General features: G+C 53.8%; 3 protein-coding genes and 1 long non-coding RNA gene across 8 annotated transcripts; 3 read left to right on the forward strand and 1 right to left on the reverse strand.

The window, feature by feature from the left end:
* Positions 1-927: 927 nt before the first annotated feature.
* On the reverse strand, positions 928-6162 carry LOC139999602 (uncharacterized). Of its 3 annotated transcripts, XR_011805062.1 has the most exons (4): positions 5997-6162; positions 5326-5452; positions 2230-3333; positions 928-2055 (listed from the first exon to the last, which is right to left on the reverse strand). It is a non-coding gene; the product is annotated as an uncharacterized lncRNA (long non-coding RNA). The 3 variants fall into 3 exon arrangements; XR_011805061.1 differs by having other exon boundaries at positions 928-3333; positions 5341-5452; positions 5997-6151; XR_011805060.1 differs by having other exon boundaries at positions 928-3333; positions 5997-6151.
* Positions 6163-6756: 594 nt separating this feature from the next.
* On the forward strand, positions 6757-11258 carry LOC113839922 (polymeric immunoglobulin receptor-like). Its single transcript, XM_027444863.3, has 6 exons — positions 6757-7032; positions 7433-7780; positions 8123-8455; positions 8921-8996; positions 10459-10564; positions 10778-11258. The coding sequence occupies exons 1-6, from the start codon at positions 6990-6992 to the stop codon at positions 10832-10834; spliced, it is 963 nt and encodes a 320-aa protein (XP_027300664.3). The 5' UTR covers positions 6757-6989; the 3' UTR covers positions 10835-11258.
* A 117-nt stretch (positions 11259-11375) lies between these two features.
* Positions 11376-15996, forward strand: LOC139999600 (uncharacterized). Of its 3 annotated transcripts, none has more exons than XM_072028289.1 (5): positions 11376-11835; positions 12261-12599; positions 12943-13275; positions 13743-13809; positions 15515-15996. In XM_072028289.1, exons 1-5 carry the CDS (start codon positions 11634-11636, stop codon positions 15978-15980), a joined length of 1407 nt encoding a protein of 468 aa, XP_071884390.1. In that variant the 5' UTR covers positions 11376-11633; the 3' UTR covers positions 15981-15996. The 3 variants fall into 3 exon arrangements, with proteins under 3 accessions (XP_071884390.1, XP_071884391.1, XP_071884392.1); XM_072028290.1 differs by having other exon boundaries at positions 15400-15719; XM_072028291.1 differs by lacking the exon at positions 12943-13275.
* Positions 15997-16150: 154 nt separating this feature from the next.
* On the forward strand, positions 16151-20832 carry LOC139999601 (CMRF-35-like molecule 4). The gene is made up of 6 exons (XM_072028292.1): positions 16151-16586; positions 17007-17345; positions 17689-18021; positions 18487-18562; positions 20035-20140; positions 20354-20832. The coding sequence occupies exons 1-6, from the start codon at positions 16544-16546 to the stop codon at positions 20408-20410; spliced, it is 954 nt and encodes a 317-aa protein (XP_071884393.1). The 5' UTR covers positions 16151-16543; the 3' UTR covers positions 20411-20832.
* Positions 20833-20905: the final 73 nt, after the last annotated feature.

Genomic DNA, 20905 nt, shown 5'->3' on the forward strand with positions numbered 1-20905 from the left:
CCGCTGAAGACGCATCTGACGGTGGTGTCCCCCGGCAGGCTCCACTGTCTGGCAGAAAAGGCCTTAGGGCTGCAGCCTGCTTACAGTTTTGGGAAGTGGGGTCTTTGGCTGATCTCTTTGGGCACGCTGCAGTTGTGCAGCTTCTCTTAAGGGATTCTGCAGCATGCACAAAGTGGCCTCGTGCAGACACCTGCAGCGTTAGGACCCGAGGGAATGGTGTCAAGCTGTGAGAGGGGAGGTTCAGGCTGGATATCGGGAAGAGGTTCTTCACCGAGAGGGTTGTCGCACACTGGAACAGGCTCCCCAGGGACAGAGTCACTGCGCTGAGCCTGTCGGAGTCTAAGCTGTGTTTGCACTGTGCTTTTAGTCATACGGTCTGATTTTTTGGGTAGACCTGTGCGATGCCAGGAGCTGGACTCAATGATCCTTGTGGGTCCCTTCCATCTCGGGATATCCTATGATTCTATGATCTCAGCGCCAGGGGAAGCTGTGCAGCGTGCCAAACTGCCACACCAGGCCACGTCCCACCGCCCAGGAGACCCCCACCAGCCCTGTGGGGCGAAGCACCCTGACATCGCACCCCCAGCTCCTGCCCCATGGGCTGATCAGAGCATTGCATTTTCACTCCGGCCACGGGGAAAGAACCAACGAGGCCCCCAAAATCCAGAGCTCCATGAAGCTGGCGCCCCTCGGAGCCCCCCCCCCCTCGGGCCGGCCCCATTCGCGGTCCCCCTCTGCCCCCTAGCGGTCCTATGGCGGGGACACCGAGGCGGTGGTCGCAGCCCCTAGGAGGCGACTCCGGGGTTTTGTGGCCATGAGGAAGGGCAGAGAGGAGGGAGAGTTTCTGTGGAAGGGGAGAGAAGCGCAAGGCTGCATCCCCGAGGGGATGCGCAAGCTCGGAGGAAAGTTCAGGGGGCTTTGGGGATGTTCAGTACGTCGGCAGAGAGGCGGATTGATGATTTAGTTTGGAGAGGTAAAAGGATTCAAGCTGTCAGAAACACGGAGGGGAAATTAAAAGGATTGGGGATGGTTAGTCTGGGGTGGAAAGGCTGTGCAGGAGCCTGCAAAACAGGAGAAAGGGAAGCATCTGTTCTCCGTGTCACAGAAAGGAGAGAGGCGTTTAATAGCAGGGAGGCTCAGGTGGGAGGGAAAGCTTTCACGTCAGGATGGTGCAGCACTGAACAGGTCACCAGGAGAATGCTGCAGCCTGGACTGGTTAAACAGATCCTCAGACACAGCACAGGAGGAGGTGATCCTACTGTGTATCATTGGGGTGGATTAAGTGACCTCCTGAGATCCCATCCGCATCCTTTTCTGCACTGCTGTAATTAAAATCCATACTGATCCTCTGTCAGAGGCACAGCAAGAGGACCACCATCATTGCTTCTTTGCAGCTCCCAGCATGCTGGGTCCTGCACAGACATCTCACGACCTGTCCTGCCCCTGAGAGCTCCTCTGCTCCAAGGCAGGACCTCCACTAGGCATGGTAAACGTGGATGCAGTGCCTCAGCCTTTCTTGCAGCACTGCGGCACAGTTCTTGGCTCACTTTGCAGGCAACCAGTTGCAGAAACTGAACTAATTGCAGGCTCTTGGGATTCGTTCATAAGAGAACCAGTGCATTCCTCCTTCTTGTTACTGAGCATCAAGTGCCTGATGAGAGAGGGATTTGGGGAAAAGACAATGCGGAGATATCTAGCACAAAATGATTAGCCAAAACGTATTGTTAATAAGCTGCTTATTCATATAATTAGAAGTTATTTGCAGCCAGGGTGTCAGTACAGTCTCTCTGCACTGCTCTGGTAGAGCAAGGCAGGCAGGTACTGGCCCAGGGGAGACCACTGTGAGCACATCTGATGGTGGTGGGAAGGCAGAGGAATTTACTGCCACTTTATTTTGTTTTTGTCACTGTCTTGAAGGGCAGAGAAAGGCACGGTGATTTCAAGGGGAGGGAATCTGCCAGGCCACACCAACTGGAGCAATGTTCCCACCGTGGCAAGCACAAGACGTCTGGGGAGCAGCAGCAGGACTGTCCCTCTGCTCTGTCCCTGCAACAGCTAGAATGAGAGTAAGTACAAGACAAGTAAACCCTGCCACTGCTTGTGCTTCCCAAGGCAGCCACCCGAGGCAGAGGTGGCTGTGGAAGAGCTGAATTCCCTCTATTAGCTCTGTCCAGTGGCTGCACAAACACAGGCTGCACTGCACCCACCACATCTTCCTCCTCCCCATACCTCCACAGGGTTGAAGCCAAGGCTGCGGAGCACCAGGGCTGAAGACACTTGGGTTGTCCGGTCTGGAGAAGAGAAGGCTCAAAGGCAGCCTCATTGCTCTCTGCACCTTCCTGAGGAAGGAACACGGAGGTAACGGTCCCTTCTCCCCATTAACTGATGACAGGACACATGGGAACAACACAAAGCTGTGCCAGAGGAGGTTCAGACCAGACAATAATAAAAATTTCTTTATTGTGAGGGTGGTCAGACACTGGAACAGGCTTTCTAGAGAGGTAGTGGCTGCCCACGCCGGGTGACGTTCAAGAGGCATTTTGGATGATGTCCTCAATAATATGCTTTAACTTTTGAGTAGCCCTGAAGTCCTCAGGCAGTTGGACTTGATGAGCATCATAGACTCCTTCCAACTGAACTACTCTATAATTCTGAGGCCAAGGACCGGCTGACTTTAATGATGTTGCTAGTGCAAGTGTCAGCATTCTTTCTGAGGCTGTCCCAGGGGTCTCTCAAAGACAACAGCTTGTCCTTGAATTCTAACACCTCGATGTCCTTATCAATAGGATTTAGCCAGTTCAGAAGACAATTAAATTACTCAAGTATGAATTTGGTTGTTAAACTGTAGTGAAAGATTTCTGTGCTGAGCCAAGTAGTAAGCCACAAAGCTCAGTCACTTCCTCTAACAATGCCAGTGTGGGATAGGAGGGTTCAGAGAGAAGGTAACTGCTATTGCTCTGATCTGCCTTCAGCACTGCCCTCTCTCTCGGCTCCAGCCAGGCACAGAGTTATGATTCCTCCTGCTTCTGCTCTTCTCTTTTCTAGGTAAGGAAGGGATGCAGCAGGAGGAGAGGCAAAGGGATCCTGGGTAGAATTTTTCTCCTGCATTTATCTAAGATCCTGTACAACGCATAGTATTCCAGCATTAGAAGAAGAAGTTCCTGAAAGTTTAACCACAAAACCAAGTTTCTCTTCAGACAGAGAATTTCCCTGCCCTGCTGGGAAAGGAAGAGGGTCAACTCCAGTTCCTATTACATAGAGATTCTGGCTTCTCCAGGCCCAGGAGCCAAGTCACACAGGGTGCAGTTTCCTCTTCAAGAACAGGCACATGCTCTTAAGCAGAAAAAAAAATAACAAAAAAAAAAGTTGCATTAGTCTCATTTGTCTCCACTTCTATGAAAAAAGGTCAAGTTATTGTAAGACTTACCTCAATTTTACATTCTTTCAAAATTTCTTGCAGGATTTATTTTTTTTTCTCTCACCAACAACACCCCTCAAGATAAGGGGACCTAAGAATTTACCCAGCAATTGCTAGCTTGCTAGATTCTTCCACAGTCAGAAAAAGTGAAAAACTTCTCCCTAGCAGGAGTTTTATATTAACACATTTGCTAATGTGCTGAAGCCACTCAGGTGTGAACATTGATATGCTTCTCCCTGCTCTGCTGTGGTGGTAACAGGAAAGGAGAGGTGGAGTCCTTCTATCAAAAAACTGCTGCTGCACCTAAATCCAGCAGCTTCTTCTTCTCAGAACTCAGGACGATGTGGGAAAAGAATCACAGAATCATTAGGGTTGGAAAAGACCTCCAAGGTCATCTGGTCCAACCACCCCCCTACCACCACTATCACCCACTAAACCACATCCCTAAGCGCCAGGCACAACCTCTCCTTGAACACCCCCAGGGACGGTGACTCCACCACCTCCCTGGGCAACCCGTCCCAACACCTGACCACTCTTTCTGAGAAGAAATGTCTCCTCATTTCCCAACTGAACTTCCTCTGTTGCATCTTGAGGCCATTCCCTTTAGTTCTGCTGGGACATGGCTGAAATCAGGGACAGGATTTCACCTGTGAAGACTTTATCCCATAGTGGGCATGTAGTTTGTGGAAGATGTGTGTCATCGTGTCTCTTAGCCAGGATTTATACTGTGCTTCATATGCTTTGCAGTGGTCCAGTACCACCCTCTGTCATACGTCCCTGTAACATCCAGAACTACAGCGATGTGAGGAGAGCCTGGTGCCGAAGGAAAGACAGAGATGAATATGATACCTTAGTCATCACTGGTTACCGTCTATCATCATATCTCAACAAGGTTTGTACAGAGAGAAGCACGGTGCTTGATGACACCCAGAAGGAGATGATCACTGTCACAATGCAGGAGCTGCAGGTTCAGGACTCGGTATTGTGCTGGTGTCCACACTATGCACATTCTCATTTTTTCCTGAATAACTGAGATTAAGCTGTCTGTTTCTAAGAGTGATTATTTCTTTCTGAGGAAAATGCGGGGCATTTTGTAGATTTCTACCTCATTTCTTTCTGCTTTTCAGTGGTTTGTAGTACTCTCTCCCAGGTTATTTAGGAATCACAATAGCCATAGTAGGTCAGATCAAAGGTCTCCAACAGTGGCTAAAGCAGATAATTAGTTAAGAAAGAGTATAAAAACAGAGAGGCATGAAGAAACAGTTGTCCAGAATACTCTCCTAGCCTGCAGCAATTCCCTGCAGAGGGCATTTTTATTATAAGAGCAATGACTAAATTCTTTTATCTCTTTAATTCTTCCATTTGTTCTGCTAGCACATAAAAACTTTTGGTACGTGAACATCCTGTGGCAGTGAGCTCCACACTTTATGCATACATGCATGCATGGAAAATTTCCTTTTTTCCTTGTATTCTAGCTAGTGACTTGCTTCTTGTAAGACAATGAATTATTGCTCCTGTGCTCTTTCCATGCTATTCCCAATTTTATACACTCCTGCATTATCATCCCTGTCCTTTCCTTTCCTTTCCAAAAAGTTGTTTTAGTCATTTCTATATATAAGGTGACCCAGATCTTTCTCTGTCTTGGCTGTTTATCTCTGATCACCAACTTAGCTGTCTAACTCAGAGTACAGACTCCACAGGTTTCTGTTGCAATATGCTTTGATTTATTTGGAGGCATAGTTTTAGTTTTATTATTCTAAATTTTGTAAGAGACCAAAATATTTGGAATTTCTTTTACTTAGTATCCCAGGTCAATTCGACCCTCCCATAGCTAAAGTGTCTGTGAACTGGCTTACAATATTGTGCTTATTCTAATAGTGGGAAACCGGTGCAATTGGATGTTTTACCTGGACACTACTAACCAGTTTGACCTTATCCAGAAACCCAAGGATATGCAACCAGGGAGATGGAGACTGTCTCTGCCGAGTGTCCTGGTCAGTACAGAAAAGATGACCAGCGCCTCTGAGAATAACACTGAAAAAGAAAGATACACCATAAATGATAACATCTAGAAGGGAGTTCTCAACATCACCATCAAAAAGATCACAGTGTCACAGTACAAGACAGTGGAGAATACTAGCGATCATTTTCATTTGTGATCATTCTCAGCTCTCCCAAATAAAGGAAATTAAGCTGGCTGTTTTCATAAGTGAATGCATTTTTTTTTTTTAATTGGAGAAACTCCTTTCTCCTCGCTTTCCTAGCAGAGGAATTCACTTCGTGCCCCACCTCCTCCACCCATTTTCTCCTCTCTATACTCCATAGTTCATCTTATCTATTCAGCTGCTTGTGAACCCCAGCTCCCTCGCCATATCATCTCCAGTTCCTGAATCATACTGGGAATCAAAAGGACATGCAGAGCCAGGAGGCCATGGTTAGCTGTCCATTTTCACACCCAACTGAGTGTCAGCCATGCCAGGAGTTGCTTTGTATGGCTTATTTCAATATTTCCACTATTTCCCCTGTACTCAAAATCACTTCAGCCATGCCTATAGAGACCTCGCTGTCAGTACGCCACCTCAGCAGCTGCACACTTGACTGTCCACACAGTTCCACTTTGTTTCCTGTCACCAACAAGGTCAGTCTTTCCTCCGAATGCATTTTACTTGGAGGTGAAACAGCAAACATCTTTTACTACTGCTTTTCTGAAGACTCCTTTAACTCCACTGAAACAGCTGTCAGTAATGAGGAACAAATAAAACAAAACAGGTGAGCTGTCCCTCACTGCCAGGTAAAAGGGGCAGCATGGGCCAGTCTGAGCACCAAAGGGTAGAAAAGGACAGATTCTGCCAGGCCATGTCCACTTTTGCCCTAAGTGACAAAAGAACCCCCTTTCTTTATCAGCAAAGCAAGTGAGTAAGAGCGGAAAAAGATAACCTAGCTTATCTCACAGTTGCAAAACTACGTGCCAAAGTTCTTCACAAACAAACAAAAAAAATAAAAATAAATAAATCATAATAATAATAAAAAGACACTAAGATGCTGTAACATTATAGGGCAAGGAAAAAAAATCTTGACATAGAAAGTGGCAGACAGAAAAGAAAAGGAATGCTGCTATTTCACCACATGTGGAAAGAGAAACCCACGAGGTTGCCCACAGAGCCGCGGCCTCTCTGCCATCACACCTTGAGGGGACTTTGGGCAAGGGCCTGGGCAGGGGGCACCTGGGGAGCACAGAGGGAAGGGCAGGGCCACAGCAAAGGACCTGCCCCATCTCTCATGCCTTGGCAAGGCCAAAGGAGTGCCCTGTTGCCACTGGCATGAGGGCAGAGCGTGACAATGGCCAAGGGAGAGCAGCAATGTGCCCCTGGCGTCAGGATGGGCTGTGCTCTGCTCTCGGCCACTTCCCCTAACGCACCCTGAGCTGCTCTTGTTATTCGGTGGCCTTGCAAAACATGGTGAAGGACTTCCGTGGGAAGGCAAGACCTCAGGCACTTCCTCCAGCGGCGTCAGTGGGAGGCAGGAGGGCTCACCGGGCAGACGCGTTGCAACGGGGCGCGTTGGGGAGGCCATGGAGCTGCGAGTCGTCCTCCTGCTGCCGCTCTGCTTCCCAGGTACGAGGAGGGCTGGGCATGGCTGGGGCTTCCCATGGGACACCCGTCCCCAGTCCTGCTGCCTGCAGGGCCCTGCAGTGGTGGGACAGCGATAGCGATCCCGGCTGTCCTGGGGGCTGGGGAAGGGAAGGGAAGGGAAGGGAAGGGAAGGGAAGGGAAGGGAAGGGAAGGGAAGGGAAGGGAAGGGAAGGGAAGGGAAGGGAAGGGAAGGGAAGGGAAGGGAAGGGAAGGGAAGGGAAGGGAAGGGAAGGGAAGGGAAGGGAAGGGAAGGGAAGGGAAGGGAAGGGAAGGGAAGGACAAGCCCCACTTCAGAACACCCCACACCTGGCTCCTCCAGGCTCACAGCCCACGACAGCCCTGCACCAGCTCCCCTCTCCCTCACCACTTCTGGTATTCGCAGGTCTCCAAGCCCAAACACGTGAGGAGCTGAGCCAGCGCGAAGGAAGCAACCTCTCTGTGCTGTGTCATTACCCAGCAGAGCATGAGTACCAGGTTCTGAAGTCCTGGTGCCGCTGGATAGATCAGGGATGTCAGCTTGAAGTGGCAATAATTGACACAAGAACAGAGCCGTACACAGAACGGGCCAGCCAGGGGTACATTACCATACAGGATGACCCCATACACAGGAATTTTTCCATCACAATGACTGACCTCCGGGTAGAGGATTCAGGCACATATTTCTGTGCTTATAGGAAAGGCTGGCAAGACTATGTTCCACTGAAGTGGATCTTGCTGAATGTTTTCAAGGGTGAGTACCTTTTCTTCACGCAAACTCCAGTCCTGTCAGGAGGCAACATCACTGCTGCCCCGCTCCATCCTCCTCCCGCACACAGTGAGCGGCTTCCCCCAATCACATCCATCAGCCCCCACCCTCATCCCCTCACTCTCCACCTTCCCTGCTCACAGAGCACGGGGTGAAGAAGCCCTGCAGACCCCACTGGCCTAGAGGTGCACAGCTCCCTGCAGCCCTGCCCAAAGTGCCCTGCCCGGGCTGACGGCCACAGCCTGGCCCAGGTGCCTGGATCCCGCCAGGAGATGGATCCCTCGTGCCCCAGATTGTGGGTCAGACACCAGGTTTGTTATTCTGCAGAGTTCCACAAGCTGGAGTTGGACAGTCTCTCTGTGCAGTGCCCGTACCGTGACCTGGGCTATAGCTCTGGAAGAAAAGCCTGGTGCCGATATGCAGGTCAGACTGGCAGGTGTGAACATGTGGTGAGCACAGATACCACTTACACATGGAGTATCAACAAAGGCCAGAAAGGCAGAGCCTCAATCCAGGATGACACCCAGAAAAGGACCGTCACCATCACCATGGAGAAGCTGCAGGCACAGGACTCTGGCGTGTACTGGTGTGCACTCTACAGGCCCCACACATCCATTCCATTCACCCGGATAATGGAGGTCCGGCTCTCTGTGGCCAAGCGTGAGTACCTGCTGGCAGATTTTGGCCTCGCCTCCCCTGCTTGCTCTCCCTCCTGACCTGTACCCCACCACTGAGAACCTGACCCTCTCTCCATCTCTGTCTCTGTCTGCACAAGCTTCTGTCTGCTTCTGCACAGGGCTGTTCTACACCTCCCTGCTACCTGCAGATCTCTGCCAGGGAGCTTTTCTGCCTGCACTTCCAGCACTTCTGCCACGTCCTGGGCTGGGTTCATGGAGCAGGGCTCCTCGGCAGCTCCTTGCTTCTCCCTCCCACCTTTCCATCCTTCTGCTGCTTCGCCTGCTCCCGGGAGCTCCCGAAGACACAGGTCGCAGCCTGGGCACCTCGTCTGTGTTCTCTGTCACGTCATGCATAGAGTTATACCCATGGTAGCAATGGCAGGGACGTTCAGATGGGGGATGCACAACAGCCCAGTAATTGTTCTTCTCTTCTTCTTTTTGATTGCAGGACCAGCTGCAACAACGTTGTCAGTCACTACAGGAACCAGTCAAAATTACCCTCCTGGCAACAGCACACAAGCACAGTAAGGCCAAAAGAAAGCCTCTGAGCTCGAACACAGACAAGCATTACTGATGTCCTGTCCATGGCAGCCCTGTCTTCCTGGGGGAGGCAGCCTCTGGGCATTGCAAAGACTCCTGATTACAGAGGAGCTGGGTGGGACAGGCGTCCTTACAGTGAACGACCTCTCCTCTCCCAGTTCCTGCCCAGAGCCTAAGTACAAAGGGAGAAGTGGACAGATGAAATCATCTCCTAGCTTCCTGGGAACTGCCTTCTGTCCTCACTCATTGCCATGTGGCAATGAATCCACATGGTCACTGTCACAATCTGCACTCTTTACCTTTCCTTATTTCCATGGTGTGTGAGGAAAGGATATTTTCAAGTTCTTGTAGTATGGAAGGGGACGAACTAGAATATGTCTTAGGAAGAGAAGGCCACTTTTCGAAGTGTATTTGAAACCCCATTTCTACAGAGATTCTCCCACAGAATCATAGAATGACTTGGGCTTGAAAGGACCTTAAGGATCAACTTGTTAACCCTCCCTGCCATGGGCAGGGACACCATCCACTAGATAAGGTTGCTCAGGGCCTTGTCCAACCTGATGCTGAACACCTCCAAGGATGGGGCATCCAGAACCTCTCTGGGCAAGCTGTTCCAGTGCCTCAGCACCCTCTGAGTGAAGAACTGCCTCCTAACCTCTAATTTAAATCTCCCCTCTTTTTATCTAAATCCGTTCCCCCTTGTGCTGTCATTATCTGATTGAGCAAAAGGTGCTCTCCATCCCTTTTACAAGCCCCCTCTAAATACTGAAAACCACAATGAGGTCACCCCAGAGCCTTCTCTTCTGTGTGCTGAACAGCCCCAGCTCTGTCCTTGTAGGACAGCTGCTCCAGCCCCTTGATTATCTTTGTGGCCCTCCTCTTGACCCACTCTAACAGCCCCATATCCTTCTGGTGCTGGGGGCCCCAGACCTGGACGCAGCACTCCAGGTGGGACCTCACCAGGGCAAAGCAGAGGGGAACCATCCCCTCTGTCCCCTGCTGCCCTGTCCTCTGGTGATGCAGCCCAGGATGCAGTTGGCCTTCCTGGCAGCAAGCTCACTGCTGGCTCATGTCGAGCTTTTCACCCACCTGAACCCCAAGTCCTTCTCCCCAGGGCTGCTCTCAGTGAGTTCTGCTCCCAGCCGGTCTTCATGTCTGGGATTGCCCCAGCCCAAGTGCACCTGGACTTGTTGAACCTCATGAGGTTCACATGGGCCCACTTTTGCCCAGGTCCCTTTGGATGGCATCCCTTCCTTCTGCTGTATGCACTGCACCACCCAGCTTGGTGTCATCTGCAGCCTTGCTGAGGGTGTGCTCGGTCCCATTGGCTGTGTCATTGATACAGATACTGAGAAGGAAGGATGAAGGACAGCCTCTCCTTCTGGGTGAAGACCTTTTCTCTTCCATGGGCTGATCTGCTCCCTTTCCTTTCTGTTTCCTTGACAGCTTATGGAGCTTCACCCTTCAGGCCCTCCTAGGATTCTTCATCAATAAGGTGCTGGTCATCTTGCTCCTCGTTTTTCTTCAGAGAAGGGGATGCTGCAGAATAGAGGTAACCACACACCCACAATGGCAAAAGCACACCTGGGCTCCAGAGAAGACCCAGGGTGGCACTTGCACGTGCTGTTTGTCCACGGCTCCCAACTGGGGAGCGAGAGGTGTGATGCGGTCACTTAATGCTCCAGAAAGGATGAGCAGCCCTCCTCCATACGCTTCTCTCCATGGGCCGATGTCACTGAGGAGCCTGCCTCCCTCTTTCTTTCAGAAACTCAGGACAGCAGAAGGCAGCCCTGGACAGCTGCCTGAGGAGGAAAGGAGCTGACGCCAGACCTGGGACCAAAAGGATCTCTGTTTCTAAGCCTGGAGATATGTCCAGAGGGAAATCCCAACCTGCAAGCTGTTACCCTGAGCTCCAGAGAACCCAGGCCGGCCTCCCCCACGAACCGAGGCCCGCTTTCCCCCTGGGCTCTCAGCACGGCAACTCCTGGGGCTCCTCAGGACAGAAAGCAGCCCACTTCTGGCAAACCCTGCCACGCGGCCCAGGCCAGGCTCTGCCACTGCCCGTCAGCCCTGCCAGGGGCAGCACATCGCCACTTCTTGCCTCAGAGCTGGTGCAGTAAGCACGGCCTCACCACAGAGCGCCCACACTTCCCTCACTTCCCTGCAAACCCTCAGGACTTCCCCATGGGCCCTGAACCAGGGCCCTGTGTGGTTGTCTCATGTCCAATAAACTGTGCAAAAGCCCAGTGGCTCCGTTTGGTTCCTCCAGCTTGGCACAACGTGGGCAGGCAGCCCACGGGCTCGGTGCCGGGCATGGCATGGACAACGAGGGGACTGGCTGTGGTGGAGGAGAGCCCCAGGAGGCACGGCATGGAGAGGAGGCTCCCTGCACAGAGCCTGGCCTCCCTGCCACCACGCCTTGAGGGGACTTTGGGCAAGGGGCTGGGCAGGGGGCACCTGGGGAGCACAGAGGGAAGGGCAGGGCCACAGCAAAGGACCTGCCCCATCTCCCAAGCCTCGGAATGGCCAAAGGAGTGCCCCGTTGACAGGGGCCAAGCGAGAGCAGCAATGTGCCTCTGGCATCAGGAGGGGCCGTGTTCTGCTCCCTGCCACTTCCCCAAATGAATCCTGAGCTGCTCTTGTTATTCAGTGTTGTTGCAAAACACGGTGAAGGACTTCCGTGGAAAGGCGAGACCTCACGGACTTCCTCCAGCGGCGTCAGTGGGAGGCAGGAGGGCTCACTGGGCAGACGCGTTGCAACGGGGCACGTTGGGGAGGCCATGGAGCTGCTAGTCGTCCTCCTGCTGCCGCTCTGCTTCCCAGGTACGAGGAGGGCTGGGCATGGCTGGGGCTTCCCATGGGACACCCGTCCCCAGTCCTGCTGCCTGCAGGGCCCTGCAGTGGTGGGACAGCGATACCGATACCGGCTGTCCTGGGGGCTGGGAAAGGGAAGGGAAGGGAAGGGAAGGGAAGGGAAGGGAAGGGAAGGGAAGGGAAGGGAAGGGAAGGGAAGGGAAGGGAAGGGAAGGGAAGGGAAGGGAAGGGAAGGGAAGGGAAGGGAAGGGAAGGGAAGGGAAGGGAAGGGAAGGGAAGGGAAGGGAAGGGAAGGGAAGGGAAGGGAAGGGAAGGGAAGGGAAGGGAAGGACAAGCCCCACTTCAGAGCACCCCACACCTGGCTCCTCCAGGCTCACAGCCCACGACAGCCCTGCACCAGCTCCCCTCTCCCTCACCACTTCTGGTATTCGCAGGTCTCCAAGCCCAAACAATTCAGAAGCTGAGCCAGCGCGAAGGAAGCAACCTCTCTGTGCTGTGTCATTACACAGCAGAGGATGAGTACCGGGAACTGAAGTCCTGGTGCCGCTGGACAGATCAAGGATGTCAGCTTCAAGTGGCAAGAAGCGGCACAAGAACACACTTCTACACATACCGGGCCAGACAGGGGCACTTTACCATAAAGGATGACCCCATACACAAGAATTTTTCCATCACCATGACTGACCTCCAGGTAGAGGATTCAGGCACATATTACTGTGCTTACAGTCAAAGCTATGTTTTACTGAAGAGGATCTCACTGAATGTTTTCAAGGGTGAGTACCTTTTCCCCATGCAAACTCCAGTCCTGTCAGGAGGCAACGTCACTGCTGCCCTGCTCCATACTCTTCCCGCACACAGCGAGCGGCTTCCCCTGACCTCATCTATCAGCCCCCACCCTCGTCTCCTCGCTTGCCGCCTTCCCTGCTTGCAGAGCACAGGGAGAAGGAGCCCTGCAGACCCCCCTGGCCATGAGGCTCACGGCTCCCCGTGGCCCTGCCCAAAGTGCCCTGTTTGGGCTGACGGCCACAGCCTGACCCAGGTACCCGGATCATGCCAGGAGATGGATCCCCTTGTGCACCAGATTGCGGGTCAGACACCAGGTTTGTTGTTCTGCAGAGTTTCACAAGCTGGAGTTGGACAGTCTCTCTGTGCAGTGCCCATACCATACCCTGGGCTACCGCTCCGAAAGAAAAGCCTGGTGCCGAGCTGTAGGTCAGACTGGCAGGTGTGAACTCGTGGTGAGCACAGATACCACTTACACACGGGGTATCAGCAAAGGCAAGGAAGGCAGAGCCTCGATCCAGGATGACACCCAGAATAGGACCGTCACCATCACCATGGAGAAGCTGCAGGCACAGGACTCTGCCGTGTACTGGTGTGCATTCTACACGCCCAACGCAACCATTAATTTCACCCCGATAATGGAGGTCCGGCTCTCTGTGGCCAAGCGTGAGTACCTGCTGACAGATTTTGGCCTCGCCTCCCTTGCTTGCTCTCCCTCCTGACCTGTGCCGCACCACCAAGAACCCAACCCTCTCTCCATTTCTGTCTCTCTGTCTGCACAAGCTTCTGTCTGCTTCTGCACAGGGCTGTTCAACACCTCCCTGCTACCTGCAGATCTCTGCCAGGGAGCTTTTCTGCCTGCACTTCCAGCTCTTCTGCCACGTCCTGGGCTGGGTTCATGGAGCAGGGCTCCTTGGCAGCTCCTTGCTTCTCCCTCCCACCTTTCCATCCTTCTGCTGCTTCGCCTGCTCCCGGGAGCTCCTGAAGACACAGGTCGCAGTCTGGGCGCCTCGTCTGTGTTCTCTGTCACAGCACGCCCGGAGTTACACCCATGGTAGCAATGGCAGGGACGTTCAGATGGGGGATGCACAACAGCCCAGTAATTGTTCTTCTCTTCTTCTTTGTGATTGCAGGACGAGTTGCAACAACATTGTCAGGCACCAGTCAAAATTACCTTCCTGGCAACAGCACACAAGCAGGGTAAGGCCAAAAAAAAAAAACAACAAAAAAAACAACAACAAAAAAAAAAAAACCACCAAAAACCTATCTGCTTGAACACAGACAAGCGTTACTGATGTCCTGTCCATGGCAGTCCTGTCTTCCTGGGGGACGCAGTCTGGGCATTGCAAAGACTCCCGCTTACAGTGGAGCTGGGTGGGACAGGCGTTCTTACAGTGGACAACCTCTCCTCTTCCAGTTCCTGAAAGAGCCTAATTACAAAGGGAGAAGTGGACAGATGAAATCAAGTCCTAGCTTCCTGGGAACTGCCTTCTCTCCTCCCTCACTGCTATGTGGCAATGAATCCCCATGGTCAATGTCACTATCTGCACTCTTTGCCTTTCCTTATTTCCATATTGTGTGAGGAAAGGATATTTTCAAGTTCTTGTAGTGTGGAAGGGGACAAATTAGAATATGTCTTGGGAAGAGGAGGCCACTTTTGGAAGTGTATTTGAAACCCCATTTCTACAGAGATTCTCCCACAGAATCATAGAATGACTTGGGCTGGAAAGGACCTTAAGGATCATCTTGTTAACCCTCCCTGCCATGGGCAGCGATGCCACCCACTAGATCAGGCTGCTTGGGGCCTTGTCCAACCTGATGCTGAACACCTCCAAGGATGGGGCATCCAGAACCTCTCTGGGCAAGCTGTTCCAGTGCCTCAGCACCCTCTGAGTGAAGAGCTGCCTCCTAACCTCTAATTGAAATCTCCCCTCTTTTTGTTTCAAACCATTCCCTCTTGTCCTGTCATTATCTGATTGAGCAAAAGGTGCTCTCCATCCCTTTTATAAGCCTCCTTCTAAGTATGTAAAATCACAATGAGGTCACCCCAGAGCCTTCACTTCTGTGTGTTGAACAGCCCCAGCTCTGTCCTTGTAGGACAGCTGCTCCAGCCCCTTGATCATCTTTGTGGCCCTCCTCTTGAGCCACTCTAACAGCCCCACATCCTTCTGGTGCTGGGGGCCCCAGACCTGGATGCAGTACTCTAGGTGGGACCTCACCAGGGCAGAGCAGAGGGGAAGCATCCCCTCAGTCCCCTGCTGCCCTCTAGAGTTGGACTTGATGATCCTTAAGGGTCCCTTCCAACTCAGGATATTCTATGATTCTATGATTCTCTCCTCTGGTGATGCAGCCCAGGATGCAGTTGGCCTTCCAGGCTGCAAGCTCACTGCTGGCTTATGTCGAGCTTTTCACCCACCTGAACCCCAAGTCCTTCTCCCCAGGGCTGCTCTCAGTGAGTTCTTCTCCCAGCCGGTCCTCATGTCCGGGATTGCCCCAACCCAAGTGCAGCATCTTGCACCTGGACTTGTTGAACCTCATCAGGTTCACGTGGGCCCACTCCTCCAGCCTGACCAGGTCCCTTTGGATGGCATCCCTTCCTTCTGCTGTATGCACTGCACCACCCAGCTTGGTGTCATCTGCAGCCTTGCTGAGGGTGTGCTCGGTCCCACTGGCTGTGTCGTTGAAACAGATACTGAGAAGGAAGGACGAAGGACAGCCTCTCCTTCTGGGTGAAGGCCTTTTCTCTTCCATGGGCTGATCTGCTCCCTTTCCATTCTGTTTCCTTGACAGCTTATGGAGTTTCACCCTTTGGGCCCTCCTAGGATTCTTCATCAATAAGGTGCTGGTCATCTTGCTCCTCGTTTTTCTTCAGAGAAGGGGACGCTGGCCTCCCTCTTTCTTTCAGAAATGCAGGGCAGCAGAAGGCAGCCCTGGACAGCTGCCTGAGGAGGAAAGGAGCTGATGCCAGACCTGGGACCAAAAGGATCTCTGTTTCCAAGCCTGGAGACATGTCCAGAGGGAAATCCCACCCTGCAAGCTGTCACCCCCGAGCTCCAGAGAACCCAGGCCGGCCTCCCCCACGAACCGAGGCCCGCTTTCGCCCCGGGCTCTCAGCACAGCAACTCCTGGGGCTCCTCAGGGCAGAAAGCAGCCCACGCCTGGCAAACCCTGCCACGCGGCCCAGGCCGGACTCTGCCACTGCCCGCCAGCCCTGCCAGGGGCAGCACATCGCCACTTCTTGCCTCAGAGCTGGTGCAGCAAGCACGGCCTCACCGCAGAGTGCCCACACTTCCCTCACTTCCCTGCAAACCCTCAGGACTTCCCCATGGGCCCCTGCACCAGGGCCCTGTGCGGTTGTTCCAGTCAAATAAACTGTGCAAAAGCCCAGTGGCTCCGTTTGGTTCCTCCAGCTTGGCACAGCGTGGGCAGGCAGCCCACGGGCTCGGTGCCAGGCAAAGCATGGACAACGAGGGGACTGCCTGTGGTGGAGGAGAGCCCCAGGAGGCACGGCATGGAGAGGAGGCTCCCTGCACAGAGCCCGGCCTCTCTGCCACCACGCCTTGAGGGGACTTTGGGCAAGGGCCTGGGCAGGGGGCACCTGGGCAGCACAGAGGGAAGGGCAGGACCACAGCCCCATCTCCCAAGCCTTGGAAATGCCAAAGGAGTGCCCTGTTGCCACTGGCATGAGGGCAGAGCGTGACAACAGCCAAGGGAGAGCAGCAATGTGCCTCTGGCGTCAGGATGGGCTGTGCTCTGCTCTCGGCCACTTCCCCTAACGCACCCTGAGCTGCTCTTGTTATTCGGTGGCCTTGCAAAACGTGGTGAAGGACTTCCGTGGGAAGGCAAGACCTCAGGCACTTCCTCCAGCGGCGTCAGTGGGAGGCAGGAGGCTTCACCGGGCAGACGCGTTGCAACGGGGCGCGTTGGGGAGGCCATGGAGCTGCGAGTCGTCCTCCTGCTGCCGCTCTGCTTCCCAGGTACGAGGAGGGCTGGGCATGGCTGGGACTTCCCATGGGACACCCGTCCCCAGTCCTGCTGCCTGCAGGGCCCTGCAGTGGTGGGACAGCGATACCGATACCGGCTGTCCTGGGGGCTGGGGAAGGGAAGGGAAGGGAAGGGAAGGGAAGGGAAGGGAAGGGAAGGGAAGGGAAGGGAAGGGAAGGGAAGGGAAGGGAAGGGAAGGGAAGGGAAGGGAAGGGAAGGGAAGGGAAGGGAAGGGAAGGGAAGGGAAGGGAAGGGAAGGGAAGGGAAGGGAAGGGAAGGGAAGGGAAGGGAAGGGAAGGGAAGGGAAGAACAAGCCCCACTTCACAACACCCCACACCTGGCTCCTCCAGGCTCACAGCCCACGACAGCCCTGCACCAGCTCCCTTCTCCTTCACCACTTCTGGTATTCGCAGGTCTCCAAGCCCAAACACCTGGGGAGCTGAGCCAGCGCGAAGGAAGCAACCTCTCTGTGCTGTGTCCTTACCCAGCAGAGCGTGAGTACCGGGATCTGAAGTCCTGGTGCCGCTGGATAGATCAACAATGTCAGCTTCAAGTGGCAATAATCGGCACAAGTACATACGCGCACACAGAACGAGCCAACCAGGGGTACATTACCATACAGGGTGACCCCATACACAGGAATTTTTCCATCACCATGACTGACCTCCAGGTAGAGGATTCAGGCACATATTACTGTGCTTACAGTCAAATAAATGTTCCACTGAAGTGGATCTCACTGACTGTTTTCAAGGGTGAGTACCTTTTCCCCACGCAAACACCTGTCCTGTCAGGAGGCAACATCACTGCTGCCCTGCTCCATCCTCATCCCGCACACAGCGTGCATCTTCCCCTGACCCCATCCCTTAGCCCCCACCCTCATCCCCTCACTCGCTGCCTTCCCTGCTTGTAGAGCACGGGGTGAAGGAGCCCCGCAGACCCCGCTGGCCCCGAGGCTCACGGCTCCCTGCGGCCCTGCCCAAAGTGTCCTGCCAGGGCTGATGGCCACAGCCTGGCCCAGGTGTCCAGCTTGTGCCAGGAGATGGATGCCCTCGTGCTCCAGATTGCGGGTCAGACACCAGGTTTGTTGTTCTGCAGAGTTGCACAAGCTGGAGTTGGACAGTCTCTCTGTGCAGTGCCCGTACCATGCCCTGGGTTTCCGCTCGGAAAGAAAAGCCTGGTGCCGAGCTGTAGGTCAGACTGGCGGGTGTGAACTCATGGTGAGCACAGATACCACTTACACATGGGGTATCAGCAAAGGCAAGGAAGGCAGAGCCTCGATCCAGGATGACACCCAGAATAGGACCGTCACCATCACCATGGAGAAGCTGCAGGCACAGGACTCTGGCGTGTACTGGTGTGCACTCTACAGGCTCTACCCAACCATTCATTTCACCCCGATAATGGAGGTCCGGCTCTCTGTGGCCAAGCGTGAGTACCTGCTGACAGATTTTGGCCTCGCCTCCCCTGCTTGCTCTCCCTCCTGACCTGTGCCCCACCACCGAGAACCCAACCCTTTCTCCATCTCTGTCTCTGTCTGCACAAGCTTCTGTCTGCTTCTGCACAGGGCTGTTCAACACCTCCCTGCTACCTGCAGATCCCTGCCAGGGAGCTTTTCTGCCTGCACTTACAGCACTTCTGCCACGTCCTGGGCTGGGTTCATGGAGCAGGGCTCCTCGGCAGCTCCTTGCCTCTCCCTCCCACCTTTCCATCCTTCTGCTGCTTCGCCTGCTCCTGGGAGCTCCCGAAGACACAGGTCGCAGTCTGGGCACCTCGTCTGTGTTCTCTGTCACCTCATGCATAGAGTTACACCCATGGCAGCAATGGCAGGGACGTTCAGATGGGGGATGCACAACAGCCCAGTAATTGTTCTTCTCTTCTTCTTTGTGATTGCAGGACCAGCTGCAACAACGTTGTCAGTCACTACAGGCACCAGTCAAAATTACCCTCCTGGCAACAGCACACAAGCACAGTAAGCCCAAAAGAAAGCCTCTGAGCTCAAACGTAGACAAGCGTTACTGATGTCCTGTCCATGGCAGTCCTGTCTTCCTGGGGGAGGCAGCCTCTGGGCATTGCAAAGACTCCTGATTACAGAGGAGCTGGGTGGGACAGGCGTCCTTACAGTGAACGACCTCTCCTCTCCCAGTTCCTGCCCAGAGCCTAATTACAAAGGGAGAAGTGGACAGATGAAATCATCTCCTAGCTTCCTGGGAACTGCCTTCTGTCCTCACTCATTGCCATGTGGCAATGAATCCACATGGTCACTGTCACAATCTGCACTCTTTACCTTTCCTTATTTCTATGGTGTGTGAGGAAAGGATATTTTCAAGTTCTTGTAGTATGGAAGGGGACGAACTAGAATATGTCTTGGGAAGAGAAGGACGCTTTTGGAAGTGTATTTGAAACCCCATTTCTACGGAGATTCTTCCACAGAATCGTAGAATACTTGGGCTGGAAAGGACCTTAAGGATCAACTTGTTAACCCTCCCTGCCATGGGCAGGGACACTATCCACTAGATAAGGTTGCTCAGGGCCTTGTCCAACCTGATGCTGAACACCTCCAAGGATGGGGCATCCAGAACCTCTCTGGGCAAGCTGTTCCAGTGCCTCAGCACCCTCTGAGTGAAGAACTGTCTCCTAACCTCTAATTTAAATCTCCCCTCTTTTTATCTAAATCCGTTCCCCCTTGTGCTGTCATTATCTGATTGAGCAAAAGGTGCTCTCCATCCCTTTTACAAGCCCCCTCTAAGTACTGAAAACCACAATGAGGTCACCCCAGAGCCTTCTCTTCTGTGTGCTGAACAGCCCCAGCTCTGTCCTTCCTTGTAGGACAGCTGCTCTGGCCCCTTGATCATCTTTGTGGCCCTCCTCTTGACCCACTCTAACAGCCCCACATCCTTCTGGTGCTGGGGGCCCCAGACCTGGACGCAGCACTCCAGGTGGGAACTCACCAGGGCAGTGCAGACGGGGACCATCCCCTCCATCCCCTGCTGCCCTCTCCTCTGGTGATGCAGCCCAGGATGCAGTTGGCCTTCCAGGTTGCAAACTCACCGCTGGCTCATGTCGAGCTTTTCACCCACCTGAACCCCAAGTCCTTCTCCCCAGGGCTGCTCTCAGTGAGTTCTTCTCCCAGCCGGTCCTCATGTCCGGGATTGCCCCAGCCCAAGTGCAGCACCTTGCACCTGGACTTGAACCTTATCAGGTTCACGTGGGACCACTCCTCCAGCCTGTCCTTTGGATGGCATCCCTTCCTTCTGCTGTATGCACTGCACCACTCAGCTTGGTGTCATCTGCAGCCTTGCTGAGGGTGTGCTCGGTCCCACTGGCTGTGTTGTTGGTGCAGATACTGAGAAGGAAGGATGAAGGACAGCCTCTCCTTCTGGGTGAAGGCCTTTTCTCTTCCATGGGTTGATCTGCTCCCTTTCCTTTCTGTTTCCTTGACAGCTTATGGAGCTTCACCCTTCAGGCCCTCCTAGGATTCTTCATCAATAAGGTGCTGGTCATCTTGCTCCTCGTTTTTCTTCAGAGAAGGGGACGCTGCAGAAAAGAGGTAACCACACACCCACAATGGCAAAAGCACACCTGGGCTCCAGAGAAGCCCCAGGGTTGCACTTGCACGTGCTGTTTGTCCACGGCTCCCAACTGGGGAGCGAGAGGTGCAATGCGGTCACTTAATCCTCCAGAAAGGATGAGCAGCCCTCCTCCACACGCTTCTCTCCATGGGCCGATGTCACTGAGGAGCCTGCCTCCCTCTTTCTTTCAGAAACTCAGGACAGCAGAAGGCAGCCCTGGACAGCTGCCTGAGGAGGAAAGGAGCTGATGCCAGACCTGGGACCAAAAGGATCTCTGTTTCCAAGCCTGGAGACATGTCCGGAGGGAAATCCCAACCTGAAAGCTGTTACCCTGAGCTCCAGAGAACCCAGGCCGGCCTCCCCCATGAACCGAGGCCCGCTTTCCCCCCGGGCTCTCAGCACGGCAACTCCTGGGGCTCCTCAGGGCAGAAAGCAGCCCATGCCTGGCAAACCCTGCCACGTGGCCCAGGCCGGGCTCTGCCACCCACCCGCCAGCTCTGCCAGGGGCAGCACATCGCCACTTCTTGCCTCAGAGCTGGTGCAGCAAGCACAGCCTCACCACAGAGCACCCACACTTCCCTCACTTCCCTTCAAACCCTCAGGACTTCCCCATGGGCCCCCGCACCAGCGCCCTGTGCGGTTGTTCCAGTCAAATAAACTGTGCAAAAGCCCAGTGGCTCCGTTTGGTTCCTCCAGCTTGGCACAGTGTGGGCAGGCAGCCCACGGGCTCGGTGCCAGGCAAA

This window comes from Anas platyrhynchos, chromosome 27 (assembly GCF_047663525.1).
Source record: "Anas platyrhynchos isolate ZD024472 breed Pekin duck chromosome 27, IASCAAS_PekinDuck_T2T, whole genome shotgun sequence".
In the NCBI taxonomy this organism is placed as follows: domain Eukaryota; kingdom Metazoa; phylum Chordata; class Aves; order Anseriformes; family Anatidae; genus Anas; species Anas platyrhynchos.